This window comes from Alosa alosa, chromosome 17 (assembly GCF_017589495.1).
Source record: "Alosa alosa isolate M-15738 ecotype Scorff River chromosome 17, AALO_Geno_1.1, whole genome shotgun sequence".
Classification (NCBI taxonomy): domain Eukaryota; kingdom Metazoa; phylum Chordata; class Actinopteri; order Clupeiformes; family Clupeidae; genus Alosa; species Alosa alosa.
In genome coordinates, this window is record NC_063205.1 from 14,412,560 (window position 1) to 14,427,998 (window position 15,439).

General features: G+C 41.2%; 1 protein-coding gene and 1 long non-coding RNA gene across 3 annotated transcripts; both read right to left on the minus strand.

Moving 5' to 3' along the window:
* Positions 1–414: 414 nt before the first annotated feature.
* si:ch73-139j3.4 (tetraspanin-19) lies at positions 415–5,402 on the minus strand. Of its 2 annotated transcripts, none has more exons than XM_048268259.1 (9): positions 5,286–5,402; positions 4,944–5,030; positions 4,752–4,830; positions 4,393–4,508; positions 4,058–4,132; positions 3,866–3,970; positions 1,586–1,750; positions 1,313–1,396; positions 415–1,139 (listed from the first exon to the last, which is right to left on the minus strand). In XM_048268259.1, the coding sequence occupies exons 2-9, from the start codon at positions 5,007–5,009 to the stop codon at positions 723–725; spliced, it is 1,107 nt and encodes a 368-aa protein (XP_048124216.1). In that variant the 5' UTR covers positions 5,010–5,030; positions 5,286–5,402; the 3' UTR covers positions 415–722. The 2 variants fall into 2 exon arrangements, with proteins under 2 accessions (XP_048124216.1, XP_048124218.1); XM_048268261.1 differs by having other exon boundaries at positions 5,229–5,402.
* A 6,928-nt stretch (positions 5,403–12,330) lies between these two features.
* On the minus strand, positions 12,331–13,471 carry LOC125310934. The gene is made up of 4 exons (XR_007196390.1): positions 13,430–13,471; positions 13,090–13,191; positions 12,665–12,963; positions 12,331–12,526 (listed from the first exon to the last, which is right to left on the minus strand). It is a non-coding gene; the product is annotated as an uncharacterized LOC125310934 (long non-coding RNA).
* Positions 13,472–15,439: the final 1,968 nt, after the last annotated feature.

Below are 15,439 nucleotides of genomic sequence, written 5' to 3' on the forward strand. Positions count from 1 at the left end.
GTCAATTGACACCCGCCATTACCTCAGTGTTATGCAACTTATCCCGAGACCACAAGAACTCAGAACCGGCCATGCAGAGCAACAAAAATGGAATCAGAGGCCACCCTGTTAGAAGGAAGCTATGTGGGGGTGGATGGTCAGTTTGGGGTGGTGTCATTGGCAAGACGGTATGCCAAAACCTTGTATTAATGGATATGTCGGTATGTGATGTTGTTGCAACTACAGTGTGACTGTGTGTGGGGGGATGATCAGTTTGGGATGGTGTTGGGAGTACTGCAATGTCTAAGGACTTAGCCCCTCCACTCTATATAATGTAGTACTGGAAAAAAGTTATATCCCAGTTGCAAAACACAATGCTGGACTTGTATCATGAAGCTTGTTTACCCTGTTTTTGTACAATAAAGCCACTCCATCTACAGTATCTATATATTGATTTATTATTAAGGACAATATTGGGATAATTCACTGTCTCTGTCTCTTGCTGTGTGTGTGTGAGAGAGAGAGATAAAGAAATCTAAAAAGTTGAAACAGTGTTCATTGAAGATCATAATATTGTTGCGCGTAATCTTGCTGAGAGGAATCTGGCTGAGATTACTGAAGGTCATCGTAAACATGCTGATTGTACTGCTGATAGTCTTGCTGCTGGTACAGTACTGTTGCTGCTGGTAGTCTTGCTGATGGTGGTCTTGCTGCTGGTACTGTTGCTGCTGGTGGTCTTGCTGTTAGTACTGTTGCTGATGGTACTGTTGCTGCTGGTAGTCTTGCAGCTGGTGGTCTTGCTGTGGGTACTGTTGCTGCTGGTGGTCTTGCTGTAGGTACTGTTGCTGCTGGTGGTCTTGCTGTAGGTACTGTTGCTGCTGGTGGTCTTGGTACTGTTGCTGCTGGTAGTCTTGCTGCTGGTGGTCTTGCTGTGGGTACTGTTGCTGCTGGTGGTCTTGCTGTAGGTACTGTTGCTGCTGGTACTGTTGCTGCTCGGAGTCTTGCTGATGGTAAGGTTGGTCATAATAATCTGGATTCTGGTGCACGCCCTCCATCTGGGGGTCCACCTCCATGGAGCCAATCAGATTTTTGGGATTCTTCTGCCTCATTTTACGACCAATGTTTTGGTATATGCACACTGCAAAGGCAACCTGGATAACCTGCCAGTGTGTGTGTGTGTGTGTGTGTGTGTGCGTGTGAGAGAGAGAGAGAGAGAGAGAGAGAGAAGAGAGAGATGGACAGTTAAAAAGTTTGAATCTCACATTCATCTCCAGGAAAACAACCTTTTGAACCCATTGAAAGTAACATTGTGTAGAACTGGCTTGATATTTACCTGAACAACAATCAGTCCAACATTCATGCCAATGATCACAGCTATATTATCTTCCAGCCAGCTAGTAAGCCTTTTCTGGCATCCCTACATTAACAGAGAGGGAAAGTAAATATAATTGAAACGTGTGCATTTCAATGCAAATCCAAACATTCCTAAGTGTGTACAATTGCTATAAATCAAGAACTAAAATACAATAATAACACATCAGTGTAATTATAAGGATTATTGACTGTTAGAACCACTGCAGATATCATGTGATTTGAGTTTCCTTACCTCTTTGTAAATATCTGTGGTGCCCTCCCCAAATCGTCCACCTACAGATAGGTTGGGACAGGTAGTGTTGAAGCATGAACAGGGGTAGACGTTGTCTTTACCAAGGGACTGAATGAATGTATTTTGGTCCCAGTCAGTCATGTTGTGTCTGCCGCAACATTTCGCCTTAAACACAGGAAAATCTTAGGTCAGGCATAAAATATAACAAAACAACAAATAAACATAAACAAATAAATAAAACTAACATATGTAGCCAGACAACACATTGGCCATGTCCAGCTTCTAAATGTTATGTGGCTAACAGTAATTTTTAATGTGATAATGTAAAAGCTTGCTAGGACAGACGTTCAATGAGTTCATGCTTTGTAGCTGCTTTTATGCTTTTATCGCTGGATTTTAGGATAGCCTATAATGGCAACCGATTGCATTCAGACCTACAGTCAACTCTAGCAGACGTTAAATGACTGGAAGCTTTGTGGATTTAAAGATTGTTGTAATGTGCTATCTCTGCTATTGCTGCTTTTGATCAGTCAGATTTTAAATCTCCTGTGGTGGGTTGGACATACAGTATGTGCCCACCCATGTCAGGCTTGTAATCGGAGGGTTGCCGGTTCAGCCCCTGACCAGTAGGAACGGCTGAAGTGCCCTTGAGCAAGGCACCTAACCCCTCACTGCTCCCCGAGCGCCGCTGTAGCAAGGCAGCTCACTGCTCCGGGTTAGTGTGTGCTTCACCTCACTGTGTGTTCACTGTGTGCTCTGTGTGTTCACTAATTCATGGATGGCATAAATGCAGAGACCAAAATCCTTGTATACGCCAGTATACTTGACCTAGAAACCTGATTTACATTTAAATAGTAAATGCCAGATGAGATTTTCACTTATGTTATATTTTTAATATTGGTAGTTTTGAGTTAAATAATCAGATGAGAGAACACATCATGTCATCTTAACAAGAAAACAACTCAAAAATGAACATAAGTACATCATATATATTTTGAACATTGAACAACAGTGTTCAATGTTCAATTCACCAGACCCGCAGGAATGAGCTGGATCATTTATGCCATTTGGTTAGCCACACATACTGTGCTCTCACACACCCACACACACAACTTTTTGAACTTAAATAATTATACCCTGTGCTCACTGTCTGCCCTAACAACAAGAAGAAGAATTTCACACTGTTACAAACCAGTTAAAAAATGAATTGTACAGGTGAGAAGGCAAAACAACTTATTAAGGCTATGCAGTACGTAGAATTTCAGTTGTCTTGAAATGCACCAGAGTACATAGCACATAGATTCAGACTGTATTACAGTTTTTCACAATTGCTCAAATTTTTTTAAACAATCCACCCTTTTCTCAAAACACAAACCCCAAATTTCAAACAGTGCTCAAAACCAAACACTGCAATCATTACACACTACATCAAAAAATGCTAAACACAGTGTTCAGAGCAGCTCATGTAGCTCAAGGAGAAACAAAACAAAGCAAAAGGATTTCATAACACAGTGGATTCACTGTAAATCCAGTAAAAATAAAGTATTGAGAATGGGGGTTTGTGTTTACAGTTTTGAGAAAAGTGTGTAATTGTGAAAAAACGGTATATCGGAAAAGACAGACATTTCAGTACTAGAAATGAGAGGTACAGTTGTTGATATAAACCTGCACTGTTCAGCAACTAGCTCGGAACTAGCTAAAATTAGTTGTGTCACGTCATTTGAAACAAGTGTGTGTGTGTGTGAGATTAATTTTGAGTCGTGTTTAACATATGGCATTTGTGCTTTCTTTGTGTTTACCTTTTGCCATTTGTGGTTACCATTATGCATCACAAGGTCATCACAATGCAAAATGTGTTTTATTGCATGAGAGTGTGAATGAGTTTAGCAAAAAGGGTCTGAGATCTGCAGATTGTATTTTATACAGTGTATTTTATATATGAAAATTTTTTAAGTTTTGCCAAAAGGGCGATCTGACTCCAAGAAATAGGTTCAGGCAATTTGGTTCAGAGAATGGAGTTTAGTGTTAAGACAATTGTGAAAAACTGTAATGGGCATAGCATATTATTCATCATTCATAGTAATTCCAGAGGGAGTGTTTAATGTTGTGTTTAAACAGCTATTTACAAATGACCTTTGTTCTGCAGCCAAGTAAGATCGCATAAAATAAAAATTGCACCATGCAAAAGCACATGTATGACTGAAGCCCATCCTACTGACCCTTCGCAGGAAGGATACCGATTATTCTGTGTCAGCATAAAGGTTTTGAGGATATTCTTACTGAATGTTGTATCCTGTCCAGCAATGTCCATGAAGCATGGTTTTCAGTTGTGTTCCCATACAGCTTTATTTCCTCATTAACTGTGTTGACAAGAAACTCCTCAATCTGAAAAAAAGAGAAATAGATGAACACTGTATTTGGGGAAAATATCATAATTGACTGTTTGATTGTTTGTGCAACACAAAGACTTACTTTAGCTCTCCGCAACAAAAGGACAAAAGTCACAAAAATCTGACCAAAGGTAATGAGGATGATAAATCCCATGTACTGCAAGAAAAAAAAAGGGTCATGTGATCTGTGCACATCAAGGATATTTAAATATCCAACAGGTGTTTATCAGATATACTTTAATGACTCCTTCAGTCCTTGAAATGTTGCAACTGATTATTAAAGGAATGCACTGCAGAAGTTCTCACACACCCACAGAAGCACACAGACACACATTTTAGGAGACACACTTGCCAAGTCACATGGGAAAAAACATTTTGCCAATGACTAAATTACGAGTCAGTTAACAACTCACTTACAATCAAAAGCAGACATTTACTCTCAAGCTGCCCCCCAGCACAGCCAATAACCGACACCACAACCACAACAAGCCCAATGAGCGCGAGGCTCACAGCAACCAGCTCCACATCGCCCTCTGCAGGAGAAACAACAACACAACCCATAACATAACAACACATCATCACAGCATTTGGCTTTATTCCGCTAGGTGAATGAAGCTATAGGGCACTTCTATTAGGGGATTTACCACTTTCTCTGGGTTAACTTACCCAGGTTAGTCACTAAACCACCTACTAGAAATAAACGCCTGGTCACTACAAAAACCATAATGCTCTGTGTAACTTTCCCACTAGACATGTTTTGCAGAACTGAAACCTACCGGAACTGATGACTGCAATTAAGCTGTTTTTGTCAAATAAGATCCAGGCAGCACAACCGAAGATACTGACTCCCAAAATCTGTCAAAATAATATGGTAGTTAGCATTTATGTTCTCAAAAAAGAAGCAAGTAATAATAAAAGTGACCTCTATTGAGTTCTTATGAAATAAAGATGTCTAATAGTTGACTTACCACAAAGAATGCATTGAAAATGTTCAACAAGAATTTCTGAAACTGTATGATTTCATCGACTTTCATCTTTGTCTCCTGAGAAGTAAACTAGGTACAAAAGTGACAGTGAAAGAAGGAATAATTTGTACGAAGAGGAAATTAGATTTCTGGCCATTACATACAGACATACTTATACAAGTGTATGATCATATATATTGACCGATAATACCAACACTCATTCTTCAACTCTCCTTAACAAATGCCACCAGTGTTAATAGCATAAGAGCATTTAAGAATTGCTGTCACCTTTGTTGGAAAAGAAGTAAGCTATTCAAGAAAAGACTATCGGAGTCTATGAAGTACCTTTTCTCCTTCCTTCTTCCTTGTGTAATTCCTCCCCTATTTAGGTGGTATTTCCCAGTTGCTGTTCCCAAGACCTCTGAAGAGCTGTGCATATTTTTCCCCTTCTCCCTCTTTCAGCTCTCGGATTAAAGGTTACTTCCTTATTGAGGACAAATGATTAACTACACAAGCTGAAGAAAAGAACAATAAAACACAGAGAACAGTTTCCTTGTGCACATATGTGTGCGTCAGGTTGGTTAGCTTGAGTGTGTTTGTGTGTGACTGTGCGTGTGTATACACACAAGTGTGTGTGTGTGTGTATAGTGACAAGTCTGTCACTCTGTGATGCTTTCTTTACAGCTACAGTGGCTCAATGGTGTTTTAAACCCCCACAGCACTACGACCGTCGACTTCAAGGCACCTAACCTTAACCCTAACCCTTGCCCAACTCTAGTGCCTTCCATGCAGCGCTGCCTGGAAGACGACGTTGGGGGCTTGAAACACCAATTTTTTTTACAATTTTTATTTTCAACAACTTACAGGCTTTATTTTTGCTTTGTCACAATTTTCTAAACATGTCTTTCAAACACCATAACCACATCTGCAAAACTACTAATTCTCAGTGTTTGACTCAGTTTTCAATTTCATAGTTCAAGTTAATTTCATACATTTTGCAAAAGATCACACACTATTCTCAACCTAACACACAAAAATCTAACAGGAAGTCTATTTAGTTTGTCAAACACAACCTATCAAAATGCCACACTTATTAACACTCAAATGTACAAACACTCATTATTTTACTAAACACTATCCAATCATTGCCTTAGTATAAAAAGTCGACTTTACATAAAACTTGTCTTTTGTCCCCATCAGCTCAATGTTGTTTTCCATGCCTCCGGAAATACCTTAGGAACACAGTTTGCGGAGGAAGAAGAGACATTGCTGGCACTTGAGTGGATGCACTGGAGTGGATTAATTCAGTATTTGTTTTAAAGTTGAGTTTCTGGTCAATTATTGTCCCGAGGTGTCTGTAATGAGTCAACTCTCTCTATAGGCTGGTTATTGACAGTCAGAGTAGGGATGGTGGAGGGGGCTTTGCGGAAGTCTATCGTTAGTTATTTTGTTTTGGTGGTGTTTAGGTCGAGGCAGTTCTGTCTTGTAGAAATCTGGGGTATTTCTGTATGTATTCTGATGTGTTCATTTGTGTTACTTCTGTGTGTAGTAGACACGCGGAGAGGTGCATGCCATTGGTTCACTCCCTTGTTCTGATCAATAGCTTAATAGCCTGACCAGATGTGGACACAGTTGAGGCCCTTTAGGCCTGTGTCACAAACACATAGGATTTACCATCAAATAGGTCATACTGCCATATTGCACATGTTGCTCAGGGCCTTAGTGATAACATGGGCAGAATGAGATATTGCCTGTTATTCTGTTTTCAGGGCTAGTACTTTTCCATCTTTCTATCAGAACTGGTTTTTGTGCAATGGTGGGTACTTTCCACGTTGGCATGATTTACATTCATATGTTTTAGTATAACAGGCTTTGTCTCAGGTTTGGACTTTGAGACGGATCGAGGAACAACTCGGGGAGCATCTTATGCCAAGATGCTCAGCAGCAGCCCGCTTCTACTAACTACCACACCTGTTAGACTTTGTGCAGTTTTACTGTTTGAGACTTAGCCTATAGCACCAGTCTAAAAAAGCAGTCAGCTCAGACTGTAACTGATCTGGTGAGTTGATGGAGTCCATGATGACAGTGTCTTCAGAGTACTTAATGTATGTAATGTCTGGGTTTTATATGATTTAAACTGGCATTCTGCAGTCACTTTACATACAACTTGGTTCAATATTGTAGACCACTTGGGCTAGTGTAGAGAAACACTGGTGTAGGTGAGATGACAGAGGCCTGTGAAGCACCTGTTGAAATTCATCTGGATGAGCTGAGGTGGCCATTGACTCTCACTCTCTGGTGTCTATCCGTCAGGAATGAGAACACCCAGAGAATGAGGTGGGGTTGACATCCATCCGGATAAGTTGTTGTCCCATCAGATGGGGTTGCACAGTATTAAAAGCACTTGAAAAGTCCACAAATATAAGTCGTAGAAATGACTTGGGCTTCTCAAAGTGGGTGTACAGCTCTGTGCAGCAATGTTAGCGTGGCGTCATCCACCCCTTAGTGATGTTTATACACAAACTGTAGCAGATAGGCGTGCTTACTGACCTCTGCCTGTAGTTGTGTGAGAATAAGCCTCTCAAAGCTTTTTCATGACCAGAGACGTTAAAGCCACAGGTCGATAGTCATTGTCACAGGTGGGGTTGCTCTTTTTAGGCTGAGGGGCAAGCTGAGAGATAGAGGTTCAGAAGGCGGTTGAAGGCTTTTGGAAACAGTTCTGTAAATATTTGGGAATCAAAACTCCATCTCTCCACATGCCGCTTAGCTACAACCCACTGTTCCCTCCTTCTATGGAGCATGGTGGTTTCAGGCTGTGGCACCAGAAGGGCCTAGTCACAATCAGGGACTTGTTTGTAGATTGTGTATTTGCCTCATTTGAACAGCTAGTTGAGAAATTTGAGCTTCCCCGTTCTCATTTTTTAAGTACTTACAAGTACAACACTTTTATAGAAAGATATACACAGATTTTCCTAATATGCCTGCAGATATTTCTATTGATAGGATTTTTAAGTTGCCCCTTTTAATCAAGGGGCTGGTATCCACTGTATAGAGTTATACTATCTCTATGTTCTCCTCCTGACCAATCCCTTTTAACCCTCTGGTCCCAAGATCTGGGGATGGATTTGACAGTGGCCGGGGGGGTCTATTTTTGGCCGTGTCCACTCATCTTCAGTGTGTGCTAGGCATGGGGTGATTCAATGTAAGCTTTTACATCGTGTGTACTGGACCAAGGCCAGACTATCCCGTGTTTATCCCCAACACTGATCCAATTTGCGATAGGTGCTGTCAGCACCGTGGCACTTTGGTGCATATGTTTTGGACATGTCCCTCTTTGTATACATACTGGTGTTCTGTACTTTCTTCTGTCTCAGACGTGCTGCAGATACAATTAGAGCCATGCCCCGTCGCGGCCTTGTTTGGTGTCCTTCCTGACACTGTCAAATTATCTAGGTCTAAATCAGACTTTGTTGCATTTCTTTTACTCATAGCTAGGAGGTTAATTTTGATTCACTGGAAAGCTAAATATCCTCCCTCACACTCTTTATGGATAAGAGATGTGCTATTTTTTTCAAAGCTTGAAAAGATTAGACACTTGAAGAGAGGCGCTGTGTCGAAATTTGATAAAGTCTGGCAGCCTTTTCTTGCTTATGTTGACTCCTTGGTCCTACAGCCTCCTGAGGCTTTATAATTCAGCAATTGCCATAAAAATGCCTATAGCCTGGTGAAGTTGACCCTAGACTTCATCCCTCCCACATATGTTTTTTGACATAAGACCATAACCCCCCCCCTTCTGTTCTGTCTTTCATTTTTTGTTTTGTTTGGTTTGGTTTGGTGTTGTTTTACTGCATTGTCTGGATTTGCTTGTATATTTGTTTTTTGTTTGTCATATCATTTTGGTTTATCTTTCTTTCTTTCTTTATTGACTAGCGCAACCTAAGCTCAGGATGGGTGGGCGGGTGGGAGGGGAGGGTGTGGGTGTAGTTTATAATATTGTCTTTCTTTATTGATTTTGTTTTATTTTTTGTATTTGACTGTATTGTTAATCTAAATTGCATATGTATCTTACATGCATACGTATATTTACTGATTCTATCTTTGCATGGATTTTGTAACTGTAAAAAAATCAAAATAAACCATGGAAAAAAACGAGAACGGTTGAAGAGCTGACACCAGCAAGCTGGATTCTGCAGGCCTTCAGCAAGCATCCATAGATCTGGTCTGACCCTGGTGCTTTATTTGGTCTCTTTCTTCTCAGCACCAGCTCCACCTCCGTCTGCTACAGCACTCGGTTTACATAGCCCGGCATCCTAGCAGAGAGCTCCTCCATTAGCTTCTCCCTCTCTTGTGTGTAGTCCAACTTCCTGAACCTGCAGTAATACTGGTTAAGGTTCTCTGCCATGACAACACAGTCTTTAGCCCCGGTGGTGGGTGGAGCCGAGTTGTTGTTGGGGAGGCCAGCTAGGGTTTTGAGACCTCTCTTGGCTTACCCTCCTGGAAGAGTTTCTCAACTCTCTCCTTGTATTCCTTCTTTGCTGCTTTTATTTTTTTATTCAGTTTTGAATGAGCTTGGATTCAATTTTATTTCCGGTGAAGAATGCAATTTTCTTTTCATTCAGGGTTGATTTCAGGGCTTTTGTTATCCAGGGCTTGTTAGAAAAAACCTTAACAGTCTTAGTGAGGACAACCATCTCCTTACAGAAAGTTATATAGTCAGTAACCACATCAATTGCCTCCTCTAGACTTCCCTGCGTTAGCACCTCACACAATTGTACCCAAAATTGCAGCAGTGTCCCACTTTTTTACCTGCTTCTTTATGATACCCTCCCTTTGCAGCTTGGTGCGATAGATGGGGATAAGATGGACAACGTTGTGGTCTGCAATACTGGGAGGGCTCGTCAGACTAGGGAGGAGGTTTTTTACATGTCTTGTATGCATTCCTTACATTACCATAACAGAGGTTGATTGTTTTATGGCCTCTGGTAGAGCATGTAACGTACTGTTGGTAAGTCGGAAGAATTTGATTTAATGTACAGGCATTAAAATCCCCAAGGACAGGAACAGTGGAGTCAGGGGATGCACATTCAATTTTGTGGACACTTGCAGCTATGGTCTCGGATGCGCATGACATTGCCTGAGGGGGGCGTAAACAAGCAACAGGGCCAGCTGACTAAACTCACGGGGCAAATATTTGGGTCTGAATGACATGGCAAGCAACTCCACGTCAGGTGTGCAATAATGGCTGCCGTGCATCACCCAGGTGGGTGCTACACATTTCTGGTGGTTAGTGAGGTTCCCTCTTGATTGTGAAGTGCTTTGGGTGTCTTGAAAAAGCGCTATATGAATGCAATATGTTACTGTTGTTAAAGTGAAACCAAGCACACGGGACATTATTTATCATGACAATGTTTGTTTTTTATGTACATTGCCATTCAAAAGTTTTGGGTCACAGAAATTTCCATTCCACTCCAAGAGCTGAGAGTTGTATTGTTTGCAGGGCTGCAGTTTTCAGATTACATTATGTGCTTACATAATTGCAAAATGGTTCTCCAATGTTTTCTCAGTTAGCCTTTAAGAATTTTATCAGATTAGTAAAACAGAATGTGTCTTGGAACATTGGGTGAATGGTTTCTGATAATGGGCAATGTAGATATTGCATTAAACATTTATTTATACAACAGTCATTTACAACATTAATGATGAAAACAAGGACATTTCTAAGTGACTCCAAACTTGAACGGTAGTGTAAGTATGTGTGAAATGTATTATATGGTAACGTGTGATGTTAGGCCTAGTTGATATTTTTCCAGCTGCATGCATGGTTTAGAATGTCTGTTGTGATTTTCTGCTGATGCTACCTTATGATTGCTTCACTCACTGTGTTCAGCATTCAAATGTTGTCTTTGGTGTGGGGAAGGTGCATTGCAAATAAAATGGTTATGTCTATGCAATGTGCAAATGCCTTTATTAGCCTACAAACCCAATTCTAAAAAAAATATATGACACTGTGTAAAATGTGAACCAAGTGTAAATCATTTTAACAAAATAACTAAATAGAACTCGCAAAAAAAAAAGCGAAAAATAGAACTCCTCAAACACTTCCCTAGGTCCCCGCCTCCTCGCATTTCTCAATCGCTCCTCTTCCATCTCTCTCCTTTTCCTTTCCTCTTCTTCAGCTTTTGCCTTCATCTCTTTTCTTAATAATTTTTACTGCTCTTCAGCCTTTGCCTTCATCTCTTTTATTAATTTGTCCTGCTCTCTTGCTTTTTCTTCTGCCTCTCTCAACTTTCTCTCTTCCTCGCTCTCCTTTGCCATTTTCTCCTCTCTCTTTCTTCTCGTAAGCTAATAGAGGATCTTCCCTTTCGACCGCCAATAAGATCTTCTCTCTAATCTTTTCTTCTTGTCTTCTCTCACCCATTTGTTCTCGTCTCTTGATTGCTTCCTTCTCTTCCTCCTCATCCATCAAAGAATCGCCTGAGTCTGTGTATGTGTCATGCTCTGCGCCACAGTCCTCGGACTCCATAGTTTGCTCCTGCTCTCTCGCGTTCTCTACCTTCATTCCTCTTTCCTTCTCTGCTTTATTCTTCATCTCTCTCAGTTTTCTCCTCCGTTCTATTGCTGCTTCTACCATCTCCTTCGTTCGTCTCTCTTCCTCCTTTGGTTGTCTCTCCATCTCTAGATGAATTCTCTCCTGCTCTCTCACTTTCTCCATCATCTCGCTCGTCTGTCTTTCTGTCTCAACATTCTCTCATGTTCTCGCACTTCTACTTCCATCTCTTTTCTCTGTTCTTTTTCCTTCACTTTTTTCTCTGCCTCTCTCAAAATTGACTCCCGATCTCTTGCTTTCTCTTCCATGTCCCTCATTTTATTTTCTTCCTCCATCGCTTTTTTCATAATTTCTCTCATTCTCTCTTGCTCTGCCACTTGTTCTTCTGCTTCTCTGCATCTTTCTCCTTCTTTCACTTTTTCTCTCAACATTTGCTCCTCCTCACTCACTTTCTCTTCTATTTCTCTCATTTTTGTTTCCTGGTCCTTCGCTGTTCTCTCCAGCTCTCCGAAGATTCTCTTATGTTTGCTGGCTTTTTCTTTTATCTCTCTCATTTTCATGTCTTCTTCCTTTGCTGTTTTCTGCATCTCTCTTAGCATTCTCTCTTTCTCTCTCACTTTCTCTGCCATTTTCCTCATCCCTCTTTCTTCCTCCTTTGCCTTTGCTCGCAACAGTCTCTCCTGCTCTGTCGCTTTCTCTTTCACCTCTTGTATCAATCTTTCTTCCTCCTTCACATGTTTTCTCAACACTTCTCTCACACTCTCTCACTTTCTCTTCCATCTCCCTTATCTGTCTTTTTTGTTCTCCTTTACTTTTTCTTTCAACATTGTCTCCTGCTCTCTCACTTTTTCTTCCATCTCTCTTATCTGTCTCTCTTCCTCCACTGCTTTTTTCTTGATATCATTCATCACTCTCTCCTGCTCTCTCAGCGTTGCCATGTTGTCATCTCTTTTTCTCATCACCCTCTCCTCCAGTCCTGTCAGCTGGGCACCTTCTCTCTCTCTCTTCCTGCTTTTTCTTCAGTTCCACCTGACAGATACTGTGGATTTAAAAACACTGTGTTAATGACTGAACCCATACATCATAAATGAACCGAAATGCCGGACAATCTCAAACATAAGCATCTTGCTTGTACATAAACTTCCAGTATCAGCTTATAAATGTATAGAGTACATACTGCCACTCCCACTGTCTTGCCCACATCTCTTGGCTCCTTCTGTGCACAGCCTCTCTCATTCGCCGCAGCTCGTCCCTCATCCTGTCCCTCGACACCTTTCTCTCCAGCTCCTTCACCCACTGATCCAGCTCTCTCTTGTCAGGGGTCGGCCTCCTCAGCCTCCCCTCCTGGAAGTTGGTGTCCAGCTGCCCTTCAGATGGGACACATGAAATCCTAACAGACCTTTCGGCCATGGTTGGATCACCAGGTCTTGTGATCTATGCTATTTAGCTTTCTTTCTCTGTATCTGTACCACTGTTCTGTGGAAGAGATACATCATTTGGCTCAGGTGAGACTGTCTTTTGCTTATTATTGTTATTATTATTATTATTATTATTATTATAAAAAATACTGACACAACGAAAAGGCTATTACATTAGGCACACCTGTAATCATCTGTACTTGTTGACTGATTGCTGTAGAATGAAGATCTGAACCTCTGGCATCCCCTTTTAAAGGTGCGATTTGTAGGATTGTTACCGAACGTTCTGTAGGCCAAAATCAAAACACTGGTGAACGTTCTCAAGACTACCAGACGCGAGCCTCTTCTGGGTTGCCAGATGTAATGAAGACTTAGCTAACGTTAGTTGACCTGCATCTGCTTTAACATTTCTCCAACCATGACCCAGCTACACATTACGGAAACAGTAACAAAAAATACCTCTCTAACCAACGTAACATATTTAGCTGAAGTTAGCGATGCAGATGAAGTTTAGCCTAGGCTACCTGAGAAATATGGCCAGCTCTGCGTCAGACTTGATATTCTTCGTTTGACGAAGACGTCACCATCTCAGGAAGCTCCTCCGATGTCCACTTCATTTGTTTCTTGTTTTAATTTTGGAAATGTTCCTGCCTCTCGTAGGCGTTCATGACTACAACTGACAGCTGTTGACAGTTGGCCTTTGCTAATTTGGCAACCCAAATAGGAGGACGCGCTAGCCCATTATTAATACACTATTCTAGAATTAATCGTTCAAAACATAAACGAAAATTCCAAGAGATTCAGCCCCGTAAATCATTTTTTTCATGGGTTTTACGGGTTAGAGTCATGTTGTCAAATAAGCCATTACTTCAATTCATCGTGTTTCCTTACTCTCTGACAACATATGGTGATCATTTTTGGAATGGTTACAGTTTTTTTTCCATTATTTCCTACATACTGGACCTTTAAATGTTTCCATAATCACCATGACAACCATAGAACTTTGAGCATTGTTGGATTATGACACATAACATGCATCATAATGATTCTAGAACTAATTGCTACAACTAAGACTACTTTATATTTTAATAGCAATAATAAACATTATTATTAGCCTACCACAATGGAGCTAATAGATAGATAGATAGATAGATAGATAGATAGATAGATTACTTTATTCATCCCCAGAGGGAAATTATGGTGTTAGCCTACAGCAGCAATTAATAATATAAACATATATCACACATACATACAAGTTAAAAAAATAAATACAATTGGATAGTCTCTGTTAAAGAGGTTGTAAACTGCATTGTCTCTCAGCATAAGATTTTCTCTCACGGCACAAAGGGGAGTTGTTGTAAATAGTTATAACTATGGCGTGGCAGGAATGATTTTCTATAACGGTCCTTGTTACAGCGAAGTTGGAACAACCTGTGACCGACTGTACCTATAGGGTACATATAAGTGCACGACTACGCCACTTGGGGCCTTTCACACCAAGATATGTTGTAAACCCAAGTATATTTGATGAGACACACAGATAAGATGAGTAAAGACAGAGACGTGATTCCAGTACAAAAATAAACAAGATTTATTAATATGGAATTCACTTAAAAGGCCATTTATGCAGTTAAGCACTAGAGCGCAGACCCACTATGGTGAACGGCAAGGGGAAGTGGTAATGGCTGCCACCAGGGATATTACTCTTTGGGACAGTAGTAGGGGAGAGATAGCTAGTCAGCTGATGGGGAGCGGTTACCTGTCCTGGGAGAAGTGTGAGGCCGACACAACACTCGTGCTCTTGACTCTGGTGCCTATTCACACAGACACACATACACACACACGCATAGGCACAACTACTGCAACAATGTGATCACAGCAAATGGTGAGGTGCACGTTACCACTACAAAATACTGTGAGCAGTGCGCGAAGAGGAGGACTCAGATCCGGCGACCTGCCCCGTGAGCAGCTTCACTATTACTCTGGAGAAGAGAGAAGGGGGAGGGAATGGTTAGCACTCAGTGACTGGGAAAACAGTAGAGCAAGCTGAATAGGAAGGATTTTACTGGTAGCAAACTACTGGGGCAGCCAGTACCACACATGCCCTAATGCCGTGAAGGAGAGAGGTAACAGGAAGCTAAAAGGTAACGGCCAAGTCAAATAATACCAGATGAAACCAACTAAACAGAAAAGAAAACAAACAAAACGGGCGAAAGCTACTTTACATTAATTTTACAGTAGGCAAAACAGCAGTGGCAACTGGTTCTCAGTGCATCCTAAAAGCAAACACAACATGGCAAGGGGACCCCTGGCGCTCGTCACCACAAGCTGGCATGAGAACACTTTGTTGGCTAGGTTCCTTGGTAAACAGTGCAGGGCTTCGTTGAAACGTCTTTTCACCCGAGACCTTCAGTAGTAGATCTACCCACCAACTACTCGGAAGCGTCTAGCGACAGTAGGACACCTTTCACAGACGAACACCCAGGGAACCAAGGATAGCCGAATCGGCAGTGTTTACAGAAACCAGGGATCTT

What these genes read in the sequence shown, in the direction of transcription:
- si:ch73-139j3.4 (XM_048268259.1), bottom strand. Translation starts at nt 5,009, where the DNA reads ATGAAAGTCGATGAAATCATACAGTTTCAGAAATTCTTGTTGAACATT. An exon ending in TTTTGTTGCGGAGAGCTAAA is followed by an intron (nt 3,971 to 4,057) that starts GTAAGTCTTTGT and finishes TCTTTTTTTCAG; the next exon opens with ATTGAGGAGTTTCTTGTCAA. An exon ending in TTGGACTGATTGTTGTTCAG is followed by an intron (nt 1,140 to 1,312) that starts GTAAATATCAAG and finishes ACACACTGGCAG; the next exon opens with GTTATCCAGGTTGCCTTTGC.